Consider the following 16,998-nt stretch of genomic DNA (forward strand, 5'->3'; position numbering starts at 1 on the left):
CTGGGAGGAAAGGAAACCAGAGGCATGTGAAAAAAATAAAAATGGAAAAGGAGAGCTGTTCCTGGTGCCCCTCCCCAATCTTCCCTGTGGGCTGATCCGGCCAACACACGACTCTGGGCAGATAAGGGCTGGGTGGAGAAGCAGGAGTTCATGGCGGCATCTGAGAGGAGGCGGCAGACATAGCCTGTGCACCGGGGTGTGTGTGACGCACCCGACCTCACCTGAAGAAGAAGTGCTTTGTGCTGTACTGCTGAGGGAAACATTGTAGTTGGAGGCACGAATGGATGACCAGGCACTAGTTGAAGGCAGCGTGGTGTTCAGAGATGAGGATGACCCTACCAGGAAAAAGTCAACAGCTCATCACTCCCCTGGAGGAGCCCTGGAGGACACCAGCAGCAAGGGAGAGACAGGCACCCTTGTTTCTTCACATGCGCCGCAGCCATTGAAATGCAGGTTCCAGGGCTGAACCCTGCTGCAAACTGGAACGCAGAGCCCAGCGAGGTGGGTGCAGCTCTGGTCACCCAGGCACAGCTCAGTTCTCTCCTGCCCACAGGAACCCTTCTTCCCCCAGCACTGCTCAGACCAACAGACCTCAACTCAGGGATCAAGCCATGGCTGGATGCAAGTTACTCAAGGGGGGGACACCCTAAGGCGATGGCGTTCCAGCCCTCTTCTCCCACTCTTGCCAAGATGCACACTGGCTAATGAGTTCCACCATGGCTGCAGTTTTGCAGAAGCAGCATGCAAGGCTTGCTTCACCCAACTGCAGGAGAATGGAGGACGTGCAAAATCCAAGTGGACCCGATTGCCTCACACCTGGGCTTTCTGGAATGTCTCCATGGTGGAGAGCACCAAGAATCTTTGAGAGGGGCTGGGGGAACCCTTCTTGCTCAGGTCAAGTCAAGTGAGACCTGGCCAGCTCCTTGTGCTGGGTATGGAGAAGGACTCAGCAAAGGTCTCAAGAGCTGCAGGATTTCCTTCCTCTAGAGACTTGCCAAAGACCAAGCTACTTAAATCAGGCATGTTAACAAAAAGCTCAGAAAAATACAAATTGGCACAACCTTTGGACCACTGAAGGGGCTCTTTTTGTGCAGAATTCTCAAGTGACCAGCCTCTGCTCCCAGATACATACCGCTGTTCCTGTCCCTGAGGTGGTCGGCCTCCCGCACAGTGTTAATCGACAGATTGTTTGTGACGCTGCCGGGAGTGATGTACGGGTCAGTTTCAGGGTCGATGTTTGGATAACCTTTCCACGGCTCACCAGGACGAAATTCTAGCATTTTGAAAAAAGTATCAGGAGAACTATTGGGCCCAATTCAGCCTCCGAGTGATTGCTGAAGGCCAGTGGGGCAAGGCTGTTATTTCAGACTGCAGGGGAAGGGCAGGGATGGGGGACCCACTTCAACTCACAACGGGACTGATCCTTCTCCGATAATTCTCAGAAAAAGATTTGGGCTTTCCCCCCGAGTTCTTTCAAAGTTTGGAGAGAAATGCGTCCTCTTAGGAGCACCTTTGTAGTCCCCTTCACAGCTGCAAGATCACATGCATCTCCTTCTCCTCCCCATCACAGACTTAACTTGTGGAACTTCCTAGCACAAAACTATTATTTCCAGCTGCCTCTCGGGTCCACAATTTATTGTCATGGCCAGAGAAGGCACGTAGGTGAACTCCTCTACCCTTCCCTAAAGACTTCTCAAGTCCCCCTTCAACCAGTTGCTTCCACCATCTTCCCCCACCCAAGAAGGGAAGAACTTGGTTTCCTGTGCCCCAGGCCCCAAATCTTGGAGGAACAGACTGGTGCAAGTCACCCACCTGGTGGCCAATTGACACTGCTAGAACCGTTAGGCGATTTGGCACGTGGCCAGCCGTCCCCAATCGATCCAGGAGGGCTGGCTGGTGAGTTACTGCTGTTCATGAAGTCGTAGGGAACAAAGGGAGTTTCCTCCAACCTAAAGCCACTTGAAATAGCACCTGGAAGAGAGGAGACTGCTGATCAGTTTGGCCACTGAGCTGCCAACAGCAACCACAAGATTAACCCCTTCCTTTACACCCACAGTTCAGAACATCATTCTGAGTTAAGTCAAAAGTAGTCCTCCAGTCCCTGCCAAGGTGTAGCATGTCACATCCCCACTTGCACTCAGGTGTCATCCTGGTCCAGGGTAAGGTCTTCATTCTCCTCTAAATTAGCTATGGCTGGCAGCCAAGGCAAATGAGATGTGCTTGCATGGGCAGAAACTGGCAGGCAACTGCTTCAAATTCCCAAGACCATCGGCTTTCTTTGGCAACCAAAAAAATACACCCCAGTGTGACTGTGGTATTATGCTTCAAACCATGCAAGGGCCTCTCTGAGAAAATAACCATGCAAGGAGCCACCCAGAGTGGCTGGGGAAATAAGAAGAAGAAGAAGAAGAAGAAGAAGAAGAAGAAGAAGAAGAAGAAGAAGAAGAAGATAATATACCCTACCCATCTGGCTGGGTTTCCCCAGCCACTCTGAAGAAGAATAATATAATATACCCCACCCATCTGGCTGGGTTTCCCCAGCCACTCGGGGCGGCTTCCAACAGGATACTAAAAACACAGTAAAAAATAAAACATTAAATACTTCCCTAAACAGGACTGCCTTCAGATGTCTTCTAAAATTTTACCCCTGTGCGGCCCCCGGTCCATTTCTCCTGCCTACTGACAGCCCACTCCTCTCTCCTCTTGCCACTCTCATCACATTTTGCATAAACCTCAAAGGATTGGGGGGGGGGGAGTTTTGAGCGCCAAATCAACTCTTAAATTCAGAAAAAGAAGCATCCAAAATATGCAGCCTTTCAGGTATTGTACCGATTTGCATCCTTTAGTCCAGGCTTCCTTAAACTTGGCCCTCCAGATGTTTTGAGACTACAATTCCTATCATCCCTGACCAGTGGTCCTGCTAGCTAGGGATCATGGGAGTTGTAGGCCAAAAACATCTGGAGGGCCGAGGTTGAGGATGCCTGCTTTAGTCAGAATAAAAGGTGTATGGTATGAAAGCTTTATTGCCACCTTTCACAATGAACATCCACAAATTACACCTCTTCTCTCTGCAGCACCCATCTTCAGGAGGTCCTCTTTGCACCAGGAAGACAGTGTTTGGGGCCCTCTTTGCTCCCCCTCCCTTGCATTCCACTCACCGTTTTTGCTGGCATTTTGATCCAACGATGTGTTAGCAGAAATACTGTCCACAGTCATCCATTTTCTCAGCCGGGACTGTGGCTCCTTAATACTGCCCAAGTCCATATTTACATTCAAGTTTGAGTTCAATCCTGCATTGAAGAAATTGGGTTACACTCTCTGGACTCCAGTTCAGCTAAGCATAGCAGTCTGAATAAAACAGGCCTCCTGCTAACTTCACTGTCAAGAGGCAGTTTATTATTATCGTCACAGACCAGTTCTGGGTCACTTACAATATCAGGAAAATCATAAAACACAACAGGAATACACTGAATTGCAATTGGGTATGACAGAGACAATTCAGATATAGCGGCAGTTTAAAAAGTATATTAAATCTTGATCACTAAAATATAACCTAAAATTATCATTTAAAACCTTAATCATTTTGGTAGTACAGCTTGTTCCCTAAGTTTTATGGCAGCGTCAAGAGGCAGGATTCACTATGAATACCAGCTGCTCAGAACCACAAGCGAGGAGAGTGCTGCTGCTGTACTCAGGTCCCAAAAGAGGCATTGTGATTTTTTGAGCTGGGAGACTGTGCCTCAGCAAAACAGAAGCAGCAGCTCTTAAACAGCAAGACGGGACACTTTTTAGAAGGCTCTAGTAATTAAGCCTCAAACTGAAGAGTGGAATTCAAATTGAATCTTGGGAGGAAACAATTTTATTTATTCAATTTATAACATTTATCAATAAGAAGGAATTAACTTTCAAACACGTTAAAATAGCCATAGGCTAAATACGGATTAAAGCTCATATCAACATTCTAAACCTTGGGGTAGGCTTGTCTAAATAAAAATGTTTCTAGCAGGCGCTGGCCTGATGTCAAGAGGCAGGGAGTTCCACAGTGTAGGTGCTGCCACACTAAAATATTGAATTCTGCCGATCAAAGCAGCTGATTGAATGGAATTGAATGGAAAACCTGTTAAATTATACATTCACTTGCAATTGGGAATCCTGTTTCCTTTGAGGAGCCTAAAGGGGGACCTCCATTGAGGATTTCCATTGAGGATTGAGAATTATGTCTTTAATCTGGTGAAGTCAGGCACCAAAAGAAAGCTAGGAAACCGACTAGCAGGATTGTTAATGCTGGCTGCAGAATCAGAGACAAGGGGCTTAGCCAGGCAGCCACTGGCTCTCTTTTGAGAGAGGCTAAGACCAAGCACTGACCCAGCTCACAGCCTTGGTCACCTGATGCAGATTAGCCATAAGACGAGTTGGAGAGGACACTCACCTATGGGAAAGTTGCTGAATGCATTGATTTGTGACGGCCCTTTCTGCAGCTCTGGGTTGGCGTGGGGCACAACGTTCTCCACAAAAGACTTCATGGCAGAATGATGGAGCTGCTGTTGGGATGGAAGCAGCTGCTGCTGTTGCTGCTGCTGCTGCTTCATGAGTAGGTTTGGATCCAGCTGACAAGACTGTTGCATCATCTGTTGCTGCATATTGAGAGCGCGACTCTTCAAGCAGAGAGAGAGGGAAAAAATGGATTTGAGACAGATGTCCTGTCTGAGGCCTGCACAACTAGGAAGTGGTTCCACTGTAGCTGTGAAACAGAAGCCACAGCATATATAGCAGGCAGCTATAGAATCATGGAACTGTAGAGCTTGAAGGGACTCTCAGGACCATCTAATCCAACCCCCTGCAATGCATGAATATGCAAGAATCGAACCTGCAACCTTGGTGTTATCAGCACCTGAGCTGCTCAGTGTGTGCAGAAGGTCCCAGGTTCAATGCCCAGGTAGGACCCCCCGCCATTTGAAATCCTGGAAAGCCATTACTGCCAGTCAGAGTTGTACACAGTACTGAGCTGGATGGCCTGACTCTGTCTAAAACGGCATCCTAAACTTCTAATTCAGTCTAGTGGGTCATATGTTCTACAGACTTTCTGCCATTACAACCTGTGCACAAAGGTCGAACTGGCTTAAGCATCCAGCGAAAAAGGCCAAAATAATCATTCTTGTAATAGTCAAACAGAGCAGCAGAGATAATTCAGAAAACACACACAACCAACATGACTTGAATCTGCAATATGGATGAAATCTTAAATAATGTTGTCTATGTATTCCTGGCAATGGATGTGAAAATAATTTTGTTATTTGCAAATAAAACCTATCTTCTTTTCAACCTGCAAAATGGTCACTGTTAACGTACAATATTTAAACAAAGCGAGTCCTTGATCTGGGCTGCAAAACATAGGTGGTGAACTTGCACTTGTTCTTTGAAATAAAGTGGTCTGATTAGAACAACCTTTAGAATAACTTTATCCAGCAAGGAGAGAAAAAAGAGACGCTCCTTTGACCATGCATGAAGGCAGCAGGAAGGAAAACAGGATAATCATAGAATCGTGGAGTTGGAAGGGATAATGATGTTGATAATAATAATAATAATAATAATAATAATAATAATAATAATAATTCATGATTTATACCCTGCCCATCTGGCTGGGTTTCCCCAGCCACTCTGGGGTCCTCCTGCAGTCCAGGAATCTTTTGCCCAACATGTGGCTCGAACCCACAACCCTGTGGGTTCTTCCAAGAAGTGGGTTCTTCTAAGAAGTGAGCTAGTTCTTCCACAACAGATGATTCACCTATTTTGCCAAGGTGCGTTGCTAAGTGCACCCTAGCTTTTACAAAGGGCTGTCCACCGTTCCACTGAAATATTCCAGTTCTCAGGCAAACAGCCCTGAACTGGCAACAAGAGATTTGTGAAGAAGGGGATAATGTATGGGTCAGCGGAGAAAGACCCAATTCAACCTGATCTTTCCCGATCAATTCAGGTCAATAGAAGGCAGAACCAATATTAAAAATGAAAGAGAAAACAAAAAGGTTCCCCAAACCCTACCTGCTGCTGCTGCTCCTGGCGGCTGCCACCCCCAGCAGAGGACATGTTTCTCTGGCTCGGCACTTTCCTCTGCTGGGCCAGCAATCGCTGCAAAAAGTCAGGAAGAAGTCAGGGCAGAGTCAGGGAGGATGAGCACTTTCTAAGCAAAGTTGGGGGAGGAAGTGTATCACTTACTTGTAACTGGGAGATCTGGGAAAGCTGGTTGAGCTGGGAGAGTTGGTTCAACATGGCTACCTGTTGCGGGCCGAAGAGTGGATTCAGGCCCCCGTTGTTTGGTGCATACTTCAGCAAGGATACTGGAACCTACAAAGCGGAGAAAAGCATGACAATGACATGAAGGTTGGAAGTTGGCTAGGATAGAGGGAGGGAGACACGCAACCAACACCTTCTCACCATAAGCAGGAAGAGCTGCCACAGCAGATACTGGCAGCCTTGCTTGGCTTGGAGGCCCTTTACTTAGCTCTTTAAAAACTTGGGGGTGGGGAGTCCCGTAATGGGATGTGGAAGGGAGAAGAGGAGAGGTGGAAGGTGGAGAATGTGACTTGTGTTTGCTTGTACCAGGGCAGGTGCTATTGGGACCAAGCCTGGCAGCCATCATTTTTGAAGAGAGGGATGTCTTTACAAAACTAGCACACCCATCCAACCAACATCAGGCCAGGCCTTCTCTTTCACAAGCCTCACCTGAGGGGAGAGCAATGGAGGAGGCACTTGAGCACGTGGATTAGGCTGAGATGAGTTAAGAGGCTGTGCTGGAGACGGCTGCATACTCCGGGGCTGTGCTGCTAGATTTCCAAACATACTGGGGTTGCCATTCTGCAGAGAGAACGTAAAAAGAGGGCTGAGCAGCTGTTCCCACCCTCTCCCAAGACAGGAGCAGGAGTACATAACCATAAAGTGGCAGCTTAGGTCAGGAGTGACAGAAAGTATGGTCTGCCGGCTACTGAAGCTGCTTCTTGCATTGCCCTTAAGCGTTGCATTCAGCACATGTAGGGAAACAGACAAATGTTCAGCCTAGTGCTGTTTTGGTAGGAAGGCGGCATTTCTAAGAAGGTGAGCTTGGAGCTGAGATGTACGTTGAAGCAAACAAGCATCACCCTGAAACCAGAGAGTAAGACCAAGTTTCCATCTCCCTCTGAATTCTACAGAGCTACTTTGTGGGCTTCCTCCCACTGGGGCATCTGCTTGGCCACTGTGAGGCTCCAACTGCTGCAGAGCTCTTTTGACATTCTTATACCCTTGACTCTTAGTAGACCCTGAAACTCTTTTGCCTGGAAGCAAAAAAGAATGCCTGCATCCCAGCACTCCTACAAGGAGCTGAGGGAAGCATGCCTAGTGCAGTGCTTTTTTTCTCCCTGAAAAAAAATGTTTAGGGACTACTCTCATTTTCCTACTCATATTGAAATACTGCCAATCTTAGATTCACAAAATGTTTAAGGGTACGTGTACCGCTGCGTCCCCCCAGAAAAAAAGCACTGCCTAGGTGTGTGGGCACATACACACTGTCCTTACGATGGAAGTGGGATGTAGGTTCAAGTGAAGGGATTGGGATTTGCCTAAGCCAGTTAGTGATCTTTCAAAGCTCAGGGGAAATTTGAATCAGGCTCTTCCATGTCTTAAGACCAGTTTTTCCCAAACTAGGGTCTCCAGTTGTTGTTTTTTGGGACCACAAATCCCATCATTCCTAGCTGGCAAGACCAGTGGTCAGAGATGATGGGAATTGTAGTTTGAAAACAGCTGGAGACCCGAGTTTAGGAAACAATGTCTTAAACCTATAGTTCAAGCTACAGCACCACAATGGAGCTCCAGTCAGTATGATAAATCTATCTGCCACAGGAGACACTGGGAACCCACCAGGTCCTTCACCAGTAACAGGATCCTTGGTTAATGAGGGGGATGCCCTGAGGGAAGAAGGGAGCCCCCAAGACATACTGCAGTGGCACAACTGCTTCTCTTCTCACCCAACCACCCTTTCTGGACTAAAGTGAACATGCCAACAACAACCAGAACACAAAAGCTAAGCCTGTGCTTGCAAAAATAGGCAAACACAGCCCTCAGATGGGGCTGTAAACACAAGCCCTGTCTACCCAAGGGTCTGGTTCCTGCACTGTGCGGAGTTGCGACTAGGTGACCCTTGGGGTACCTATGAATCTATGATTCTGTGCTGCCTTCAGTTCTCCATATGCTATTGCAAATACGTGGACAGCGGTCGGAGGGTTGAGAAGTTAAAAAGAAACTATGAATGAGAAGCAGAGGAGAGTAACAGGCACATATAAAGAGATGGTGTAATGAGGCAAATGAAAAGGAAGGAAGGTGCTCTCCGACCGTGGCTGTTTTTACAATGCCGTGCAGATGACTGAACCCTGGGGGAGGGAAGCCAGCAAGCACAACAGCAGCCACCACACACCTTGTATGGCACCAAGGACGAATCTGGGAAACCTGATCTAGAGGATGACAGAAGATTCTCCTGCCTGAAAGATATTTGATCTGGAGAGGCTACAATAAATATGCATCTAGAGCAGTGTTTCCCAAGGTGTGGTACATGAAAGGGTTTCTAAGGGTACACAAAAGAATTTTCTCTAATCGAGATAAAGTATTATTATGAAAAATACCCACAAATGAACTTTGCCCCAGAAGGGGTTTGCCGGTAAGACTAAACCTGCAAAAAGGGGCACATGATTATTCTAAGTTTGGGAAACACTGATCTAGAGGGTTGCAGGTTTTCTAAAACCATGTGTGCACTAACTGGAAGAGGACCAAAAGGTTTAAGCTGCCATTCATCTTTTCTAAATGTCTGTAAATCAAGGGGGATGAGACAGCATGCTAAAATCTGAGGAAGTACCCAATGGCTTTGTTGAAACATCATGTAAAGAGGATGCTCACAGCCTTACCTGTCTAACAGAATTCAAGTTTTGCATACCCAGCCCTGTTAGGGAGCCAAGGGCCTGGTTAGGTAGTGCACTGTTTGAAGGGGAAAACTTCACGTTCTGATTGGACATAAACTGCATGTTCTGGGAATCGTCTGCTACAACAAGGCCATCCTGGTTGGGCAGACAAGTTGAAGGAGCAAGGGTTGGACAGCCAGCCAAGCAGCAGGACGGATAGACGGACAGGAAGAGGCAGACAAGTCCAGCATCAACGGGGTGGGGAGAAAAAGTCAGAAAACAGGAGAGAGGAGGTTAGTGCCACTGCAGTCCAGAGCCAGATGGTTCTCTAAGCAGATGGCAGATACTCTTTTATTTTATATACTGTTCGATTTGTAAGAAAACCTCTAAGCAGTTTACCAAAATTTTTTTAAAAAATAAAATTATTGATAAAATAATAGTGGGTTGTATTCAGCATAGCATGAAGTCAGGGTCCCATCAGTGAAAGGATGGCTGCTAGTGCAATGGAACACCCCCCCCCAATCTATTGTAGGGCTTTCCCCATCCCTCCCAATCCCATTTGGCAGACACAGAGCAGGGGGAGTCCTGTTGCGCTAGCAGCAATCCTGAGCCAAAAGGATGAGTTTGTGGAATATCTAATAATAATATTTATGAGTCACATTGTTGGAGGAAGGTGAACTCAAAGCGGTTCACTAAACCAAACATTAAGCACAACAGAAGTAAAAATGCTTTCCTGAGATGCCCACCCTGATTGAGAAAAGGGGAGTGCAGACTCCTCTCTTAAGGGCCTATGACTCATAGCAAAAGCAACAGCATTAGATGCTCCTGGTGGAGGATGCTGGGCTTTCATTTTATGCACTGAACTTAGTCCCCCAGCCCTGCAAACTATTTTCAGTGAAAACACATCAGCGTTCCTCAGAATCTTCCCCTGCTCTGGGTTCTAGAGGCACCAGAGTCAGTCTCCCACTCACTCATTTGGAGATGGGCAGCCTAGAATTAAAATTAAAGGTTAAGCAGAAGCACACAGCTGCAATCTGAATCCTATTTATCTGGGAGGAAGCCCCACTGAATTAAGAATACTTACTTTGGAGTAGACATAGTGAGGAGCGCAATGCAACTCTTCAGTAACACAGCAATTATTATTTTTTAGTACAGGAGCAATCATTTTATTGAGTACAGCAGCAATTGTTTTTTTACTGTCCCTTGGGAGGAGACAGGCTCTCTCACCTTATCAAAGTAAGGATTTCGATCCACGGAAGACTCTTTGGAAATCTGAGGACGGGCGCCAGGGCCTTTTCCTATCACCCGGCTGTACTCTCCAGCATTCAGGCTGTGCTTGTCCATCTCCATCCGTTTGTCAGGCAAGATCCCTAAGGGGAGATGGGAAAGCATCCTCACACAGCTGCTCTGAACAGTGGATTTCAACAGAAAAGACTAACACTGCCTCTTGCTTAAACTCCACGGGCACAAAAAGTTTTCCTAAAGCAGGCATGTCCAAAGTCCTGCCTGCCGGTTGATTTATCCGGCCCCCGAGGCAATATATGACCTGGTGTAAAATCATAAAAAAAGCTCACCAACTTCAATCCTTAAACAATCCTTAAAAAAAGCTCAACAACTGTGGCTGTGGCTGGCCCTCACACATGTTCACTTCATCAAATCTGGCCCTCTTTGAAAAAAGTTTGGGTGCCCCTGTCCTAAAGCAACCTTCCCCAACCTGACACCCTTCAGCTGTTTCGGACTGCAACTCCCATCAGCCCTAGCCAGGATGAAAATAGCAGTCCAAACTGTGCACAGGAAATTCCTGCGAAGACAACGCAGGTGAAACGGAGTCTTTTTTGACAACAATACATTTCTCAATTTCATTTGCTTTAGGCGCAAGTGATAACTGGGATTGCTGATTTTTTAACAAGGCCTGAGCCAATTGGGCTAGAAATGCACACCATTTTTAAAAGACCACAAATAAACAGGAACCTAGGAAGTTGTCTTTACAACGAGACAGATCACTGGTCCGTCTAAATGGACTGGTAGAGGCTAGTCCTTCCCAGTCCTACCAGAAGGTGCTGCCATTGGGGATTGAACCTGGAGCCTTCTGCATGCCAAGCCAGCGCTCTATCACTGAGATACAAGATACTTCTATCTTGTGTCACCTTTCATTCATCCCACCACAACCCCATGCCTGCACTTACCTCCAGATACATCCATCTTATTGCTCTGCATCATTTCTTCTGGTGACTCTCTCTAAAGGAATAACCAAGAGGAGCTTAATTACAGTCAGCCTCTGCTTACTGGTATACTCCAGGCTACCCCTTCTGCTTCTCATGAGGGAGGGAAGGCAGGCAGGCTGGCAGGCAGGCAGACAGAAGATTACAGAGTGCATCTTAGCAAAAAGTGAAAAAAGCAGGCACTATGAAGCAGGGCTGGAAAAAGAATGAATTGCCACGGGATGAGTCCTTGCCCTGCCACACACGCCCCACTTCAGGACTTACATGGAAGCCGAGATTCACAAACTGTTTCACAAATGGATTGATCCACGTTTCGTCTTGCTTGTTTCCATTTTTCATTGTTCCCTACAAGTAACCATAAACAGCATGGAAACTTCATTATTAGATATATGGCTACTGATCAACACCTACATAGGACTTTAATGGGGCACAGGCTTCAGGTAGTTTAAGAGGCAGAGGGAGCTTTTCTCTGTCTTGCTCTGCAGCTAAACTCGGTTACCTTAGAAGGTATCTTTTTAGGGTATGGTGGCCAGTGTAGAGAGGCGTTCACATCTTGGGCAGAGTTGCTGTTCCACATCCCAATCTCAACGTCGTCCTCTTCCTCCCAGTTCGACTGATGGCTTCCTGGCAAAGGCATGTCGCCCCCACACCAGCCATCTGGAACTTGCATAGACTTAGGTCCTGATTGTGATAAAATAAATAAATCACTTTTTACTCATCAGATACAACACATCCCCCTGCCCTCACTATAGCCACTACGCAGCACTATCACCTGGGGAGCTGTTATTCACATTTTACAAAGAACAAGAGTCAAGCTAACAGCAGCCAGTGACGAAGGAGAGATCTGAACGCAGATCTCCCAGACCCAAGTCATAGGGCCTCCCTTCTTAATTCAGCTCTCCAAACAAACACACCCTTGGTTCGCTGCACCCCCCAGACCTTGACAGCTGGCAACTTCCCTAGTGCAGTTCCCCACTTCCAGCCCACCTAGAAAAGCACGTACCAGGTTTATGAGGAGCCTGCTGCCCAGCAGATGTGTTCCCCCAGCTACCGGCACTCATAGCATCACCGACTGATTCTCCCCAGCTCGTACCAGCATCAACAGGCTTGCCCCAAGCTGATGTGCCATTGTCTACAGTAACAGGAGCAGGAAGAGGCTCTCCCCAACCTTTCAAAAAGAGGTTCACATTATTAGATGGTCCCAAAGCCAGGCAACACATGGCTAGGCTAACTTTTGGATTGTTTAAGGAAAATTTAGTGACGTTTTTAGTAACAATTTCAGTTCCATTGTGAGGAAAGCTGTTCTATAACCAAATGGAAAGCTCACATTATCCTACCACCAACGCAAACTGATCTTCAAAGAAGATGATCTAATAATAATAACAATAACAATAATAATAACAATAATAATAATAATAATATTTATATTTATACCCTGCCATCTGACTGGGTTGCCCCATTTGCTGTGTTAATGATTAATGTCTGTTGATCAATGAGCAAGAAAAATGCTATGTGTGGCACTTGTTCATCCCCCCAAAATATTCACAGAAAAGGATATAAATTCTTATTTTGCTCCTTGCAATTAAAACAAAATATAAGTAGGAATTGACTAGAAGGCAGCTGAAGGGTGGTGGTGGTGGTATCTTTGTATTGTTTGAAAGGCAAGACACCAAAATCAGTCAACCTTCTGCAAATCTCCCAGGACCTTTCAACAACCGTGAGTTTTCATTGATTTGACAAGGCTAAGATGTACCACTGAATGATTTTCTGGCTACTTCTCTACACAATTTTATAAACCATGGTTTGCACCCAACTTTACACCATAGCTTAAAAACAAACAATGGTTAAACACAAATGAGCAGCATGCTTGTGCAATGCAGCTAATATAGTGCTTGCTCTGCTTCTGCCCTGCTCCTGTTGCTCCACCAGGAAATGAGCCGGAGCCTGACTTGCGATACCTGAACATGGGAAGATGGTTTGTTTCTCTCCAAACCACACCTGGAAGCCATGGTATATTCTGGACTTCCCGCTAGCTTTTTGGAGCGAAACAAACAACAATGCTTTTCAAGAGACACTCCAGTAGCCTCCCCCACCCCCAGTAGCGCCTGAGGGTTGTCTCAATCAGGCAGATCATGGAAAATGGAGCCTTACCAGAGCTGCCGCCACTGCCGCCACCAGTATCCATGCTGCTCATGGCGCTTGAAGAAAGCCCTTGCTGCAGTCCCTGTGCCTGCTGGTCTGAACAGCTGCTGCCACTGTTCAGAGTGTTCTTGTTCCACATGTTCACATTCTTGTAGTTGTACTTGCTCGGGTCGCCCCAAGCGGAAGTTCCATCGTCAATCTCCATTTTGCGGCGAATGGACTCGGGGGATGGCTCCTCCCACCCGGTGGGCTCCTCTTCCTTGGCTGCGGACGGCATTGGTCCTCCCAGCCATCCTGCAGCCGGCGGCTTGCTTGCCGCAGACGGTGCCCCCCAGCAGCCCACCTCTTGTTGCTTGCTCCAGTCTGGGGAAGGAGGGCGCTTGGAGGGTGCCTCTCCCCCCCAGCTCTGGGAGCGGCTTGGCTTAGGAGATTCTCCCCACCCCTGGCTTTGGCTTGGCTTGGCAGACTCTTCCCATCCCGTGCAGCTCGTTGGCTTGGAGTTGTTGTTGCCGCCGCCTCCCCCCCAGTGCGCAGCGCCGGACTTGCCCGGCTCTTTCCAGCCAGAGGTCGACTTGTCGCTGTCGCTGCTGCCGGAACTGGATTTCTTCACCTCGCCCCAATGATTGCTTCTCAGGTTCTCCCCCCAGCCGTCGACAGCTGGGGCCGCCCACCCGGGGCTTGCCTTCTGCCCATCTCCCCACCCCTGCTTGAGCTTGTCTGGGTCGCTCCACTGCGATGATGAGCACCTGTCCTCTTTGCCGCTCCCCCATGATTGATTGCCCTTGGCCTGTGCAGTGGAAGCAGAGCCCTCTTCCCACCCCCCCTGGGTGCTGGAGACTTTGGAGTCCCCCCACCTTGTAGCAGACTTTGGATCGCCCCAACCCTGGCTGGATGGAGCGTTGTTGCCATGCAAGCTGGACCTCTCTGTGAGGCCCCCTGAGCCGCAGGCTTGGGCCATACAGCCCCCCCAGGCCTCTGTCCCATTGTCAGTCTTCTTCTCCCCTCTTGAAGAAACCTCTGTGTCCCAGGCAGTGTTTTGTTTGATCGGAGTCTGTCCCCAACCGGAATTGGAAAGGACCCGGGGGTCCAGATCTGTCCTGTTCACTATGCTCTGGAGCAACGCGTGCTGGTCAGCTTTCCTCCTTTCGCGGTTCGCCCCTTCCGTGGCGGATCTTTCCTCGGGGCTCTCGGTACTGCCGTCGCTATCCCCAATACTGCTTTTCGTCCACCCGCCGTTCTGCTCCACATTCTGAATTGCTGCAAAACTCTGGATGTCGACTGCGGCACTCTCCTCCTCAGAAGATTTCCGCATGTTTGTAAACTTCTTACTGTTCCCGCTGCCGCCCTTGGAGGCGTGAGGGTTGCTTGGAAGTTTGTTCCACTCTCCGTCGGCTAAGGTGGTGCTTTGGGCAGGACCCCTCCGGCCGCCGCTGCCTCCTCCTCCTCCTCCTCCAGAGCCCATTCCAATCCCAGCCCCCCACACCACATTCTGGGTGCTGCCCCCCCCGCCTGCCGCCTCCCACGCCCCTGCTCCTTTCTCCCCATTGATTTCAAAGTTAGTGCTGCTGGTCCCGCTGAGCCCAGGCTGCATTAGGTTTGCATTCACAGTGTCGCTATTGGCTTGGCTGTTTGAGCAGGTGTCTCCGGAGTAAGCGGGGCTGTAGGTGCCCCACAGAGTACTGGGAGTTCCACCATTTTTTGCTTCACCATTGCTCAGGTGAGAAACGGAAGTGCTGCTTATTACTGGAGAGGAGGCCTGGGGCTGAGGCCGACTGCTCTTGGCACTCACGCACCAGGCCCCAGGCCCTGTATTACTACTTGCCGGTTCAGTCACCTGCATCGAACCAGCAGGGTTTGGTAAACTAGAGGTCATAAAGTTAGTAGTGTTATTATTATTTGGTCCATTCACTTCGGGGTTAAGGCTCTGAGGCTGCCCACTCCGCGAAGCCTTCCTTGTACCATTCGCTTGGGGATCACAGTTTTCCTGGAGGCTGGCCCAGGAGCCGCCAAGGCTGGACGAGTTCATACTCTGATTGTTCGCTATCTGACCTAAACCTGTGCTGCAGCTACCGCTTCCTCCGGGCCCTTTCAGGGCATGCCCATTGTTCTCCAAGACAGGCCAGGCACTGCGGTGGCCGTTGGAATTCAAAGTGCTGGGATTTAATCCTCCATTGGATGAGTTGAGCGCGCTCCAAGTGTTCATTCTATTGTTGCTACTTTCCGACATGCCATTAGGAGCATCGGCGGGCATCGGCGAGCAGGAGCTCACGAAGGAGCCGAGAGACACGCCCCACGACCTGCCAACGCTCCCGTTGCCCACGTTATTGCTGTTGCTACTGTTGCCAAACTTGGCCTGAGGACAGTGGCCGCCGCCGCCGTTCCGCAGGCCATTTACTTCACTGCCCGGGCCCCTTGAAGCCATGGCGATGAGGTTCCTCTCCGACCCAGAACTCGAGGCAGAAGCAGAGTCAGTGTCTGTACATTCTGAAGCCAGCTCCACGTCACTGCCGGTGATTGAGGGCCATGCCTCCTTGTCTGAGCCGTCTACAATAACTTTATCCCAGTTTGTGCTGGAGTCACCACTGGAAGAGACTGTTCCCCACTGAGAGTTCTCATAATGGGATCCTAGTGTGCTGTGGTTCAGATCTAGGAGGAGGAGGAGGAGAAGACAAGACATCGTCATCATCATCATTGGAAATGGTACAGCAAAAAAGAAACATTCAGTACAGTGAGCAAAGAAACAGAAGCAAGAAGACTCTCCAGAATTCTGGAAAACTAGGACCACAAGATGTTGCAAAAGTACATGGCTTAGGTACTTGCAATATTCTTAGCAAAAGGGCAGGCACAGGTATGTCCATATATTCCACAAGTGAAATGAGCCCCGATACCTAAAATGACTTGCCTCCCCTCCTTCTCCACTCATTAAGATCTACAGGAGAGGCGTCTCACCACATCCCACTGGTAGCTGAAGTGCAGCTAGTGGAATGGTGGAAGAGTGCCTTGGCTATGGAGCTCATCTTGGCCCCTCCCTCTTGTTAAGAACTCTGGCCAAGCTCTGGAGCTCTCTTGCTTAGACTATTATGGCCTTCTCTGGTCTGCTGTGGTCTCGCAATGGTCAACTCATCCCTGCTCAGGGCTCCAGATTCATTCACCTCTCTGGTCACTCTGATCAACTGACAAGTGCCCACAACAGCTTGCTGTCTGTGCAGACTTCTTAACATCCAGCTTCTTATCACTCTGAGAGTAAACTGCTGGCATATAGAAAGCATGTGCCCCCATTATGCTCCTCTTCAAAATGTTAAGTCACACAATGGGTGCACCAACCTTCCTACTACATTGAGAACAGTCCTATATTCTTAAGTGGAGAAACTCTCTAGCGCTCCTCTGGTCACAAGTGTGAAGGAAGAACTGATGCCAGCAAGTGTATTATTCCTCCTGCCCGCTCCACTCCCCCCAAGTGTGGAAAGGCAGGTGACACAGCTGAGGGCAGAGAGACCATGTGTTGTGCCTTGGCAGGTTCTGCAGCTGCAGTCTTGGCATGAAACACAGGAAAAGAACATCCGGTTTCTGCAGAGTTGTGACATTTAGAAATGAAGGCGAAATGGGTCTTAAGGAGCATGGAAAAGAGCTAGGTTGGGCCTTCCTCCAAAGCGTGCAGCCCCCCTGCCAAATGAGCGAGAGAGTTTACAGGCACTTGTCCCTTTCATTGGGAA

General features: G+C 48.6%; 1 protein-coding gene across 2 annotated transcripts in view; it reads right to left on the bottom strand.

The window, feature by feature from the left end:
- TNRC6A (trinucleotide repeat containing adaptor 6A) overlaps window positions 1–16,998 on the bottom strand; it is a 38,754-nt gene that overhangs the window by 4,369 nt on the left and 17,387 nt on the right. Inside the window, exons 6-20 of one of the 2 annotated variants that reach the window (XM_081840604.1) lie at window positions 13,295–15,931; window positions 12,147–12,311; window positions 11,643–11,824; window positions 11,408–11,488; window positions 11,108–11,159; window positions 10,149–10,291; window positions 8,928–9,077; window positions 6,721–6,852; window positions 6,214–6,342; window positions 6,040–6,126; window positions 4,430–4,655; window positions 3,159–3,290; window positions 1,813–1,971; window positions 1,133–1,273; window positions 222–335 (exon numbers count right to left, since the gene is read on the bottom strand). In XM_081840604.1, coding sequence (XP_081696730.1) covers window positions 222–335; window positions 1,133–1,273; window positions 1,813–1,971; window positions 3,159–3,290; window positions 4,430–4,655; window positions 6,040–6,126; window positions 6,214–6,342; window positions 6,721–6,852; window positions 8,928–9,077; window positions 10,149–10,291; window positions 11,108–11,159; window positions 11,408–11,488; window positions 11,643–11,824; window positions 12,147–12,311; window positions 13,295–15,931 — 4,530 coding nt within the window. The remainder of the gene's footprint in view (window positions 1–221; window positions 336–1,132; window positions 1,274–1,812; window positions 1,972–3,158; window positions 3,291–4,429; window positions 4,656–6,039; window positions 6,127–6,213; window positions 6,343–6,720; window positions 6,853–8,927; window positions 9,078–10,148; window positions 10,292–11,107; window positions 11,160–11,407; window positions 11,489–11,642; window positions 11,825–12,146; window positions 12,312–13,294; window positions 15,932–16,998) is intronic. The other variant, XM_081840605.1, reaches the window with a different exon arrangement.

The sequence above is a fragment of the Podarcis erhardii genome, assembly GCF_964252035.2.
Source record: "Podarcis erhardii genome assembly, chromosome: 14".
In the NCBI taxonomy this organism is placed as follows: domain Eukaryota; kingdom Metazoa; phylum Chordata; class Lepidosauria; order Squamata; family Lacertidae; genus Podarcis; species Podarcis erhardii.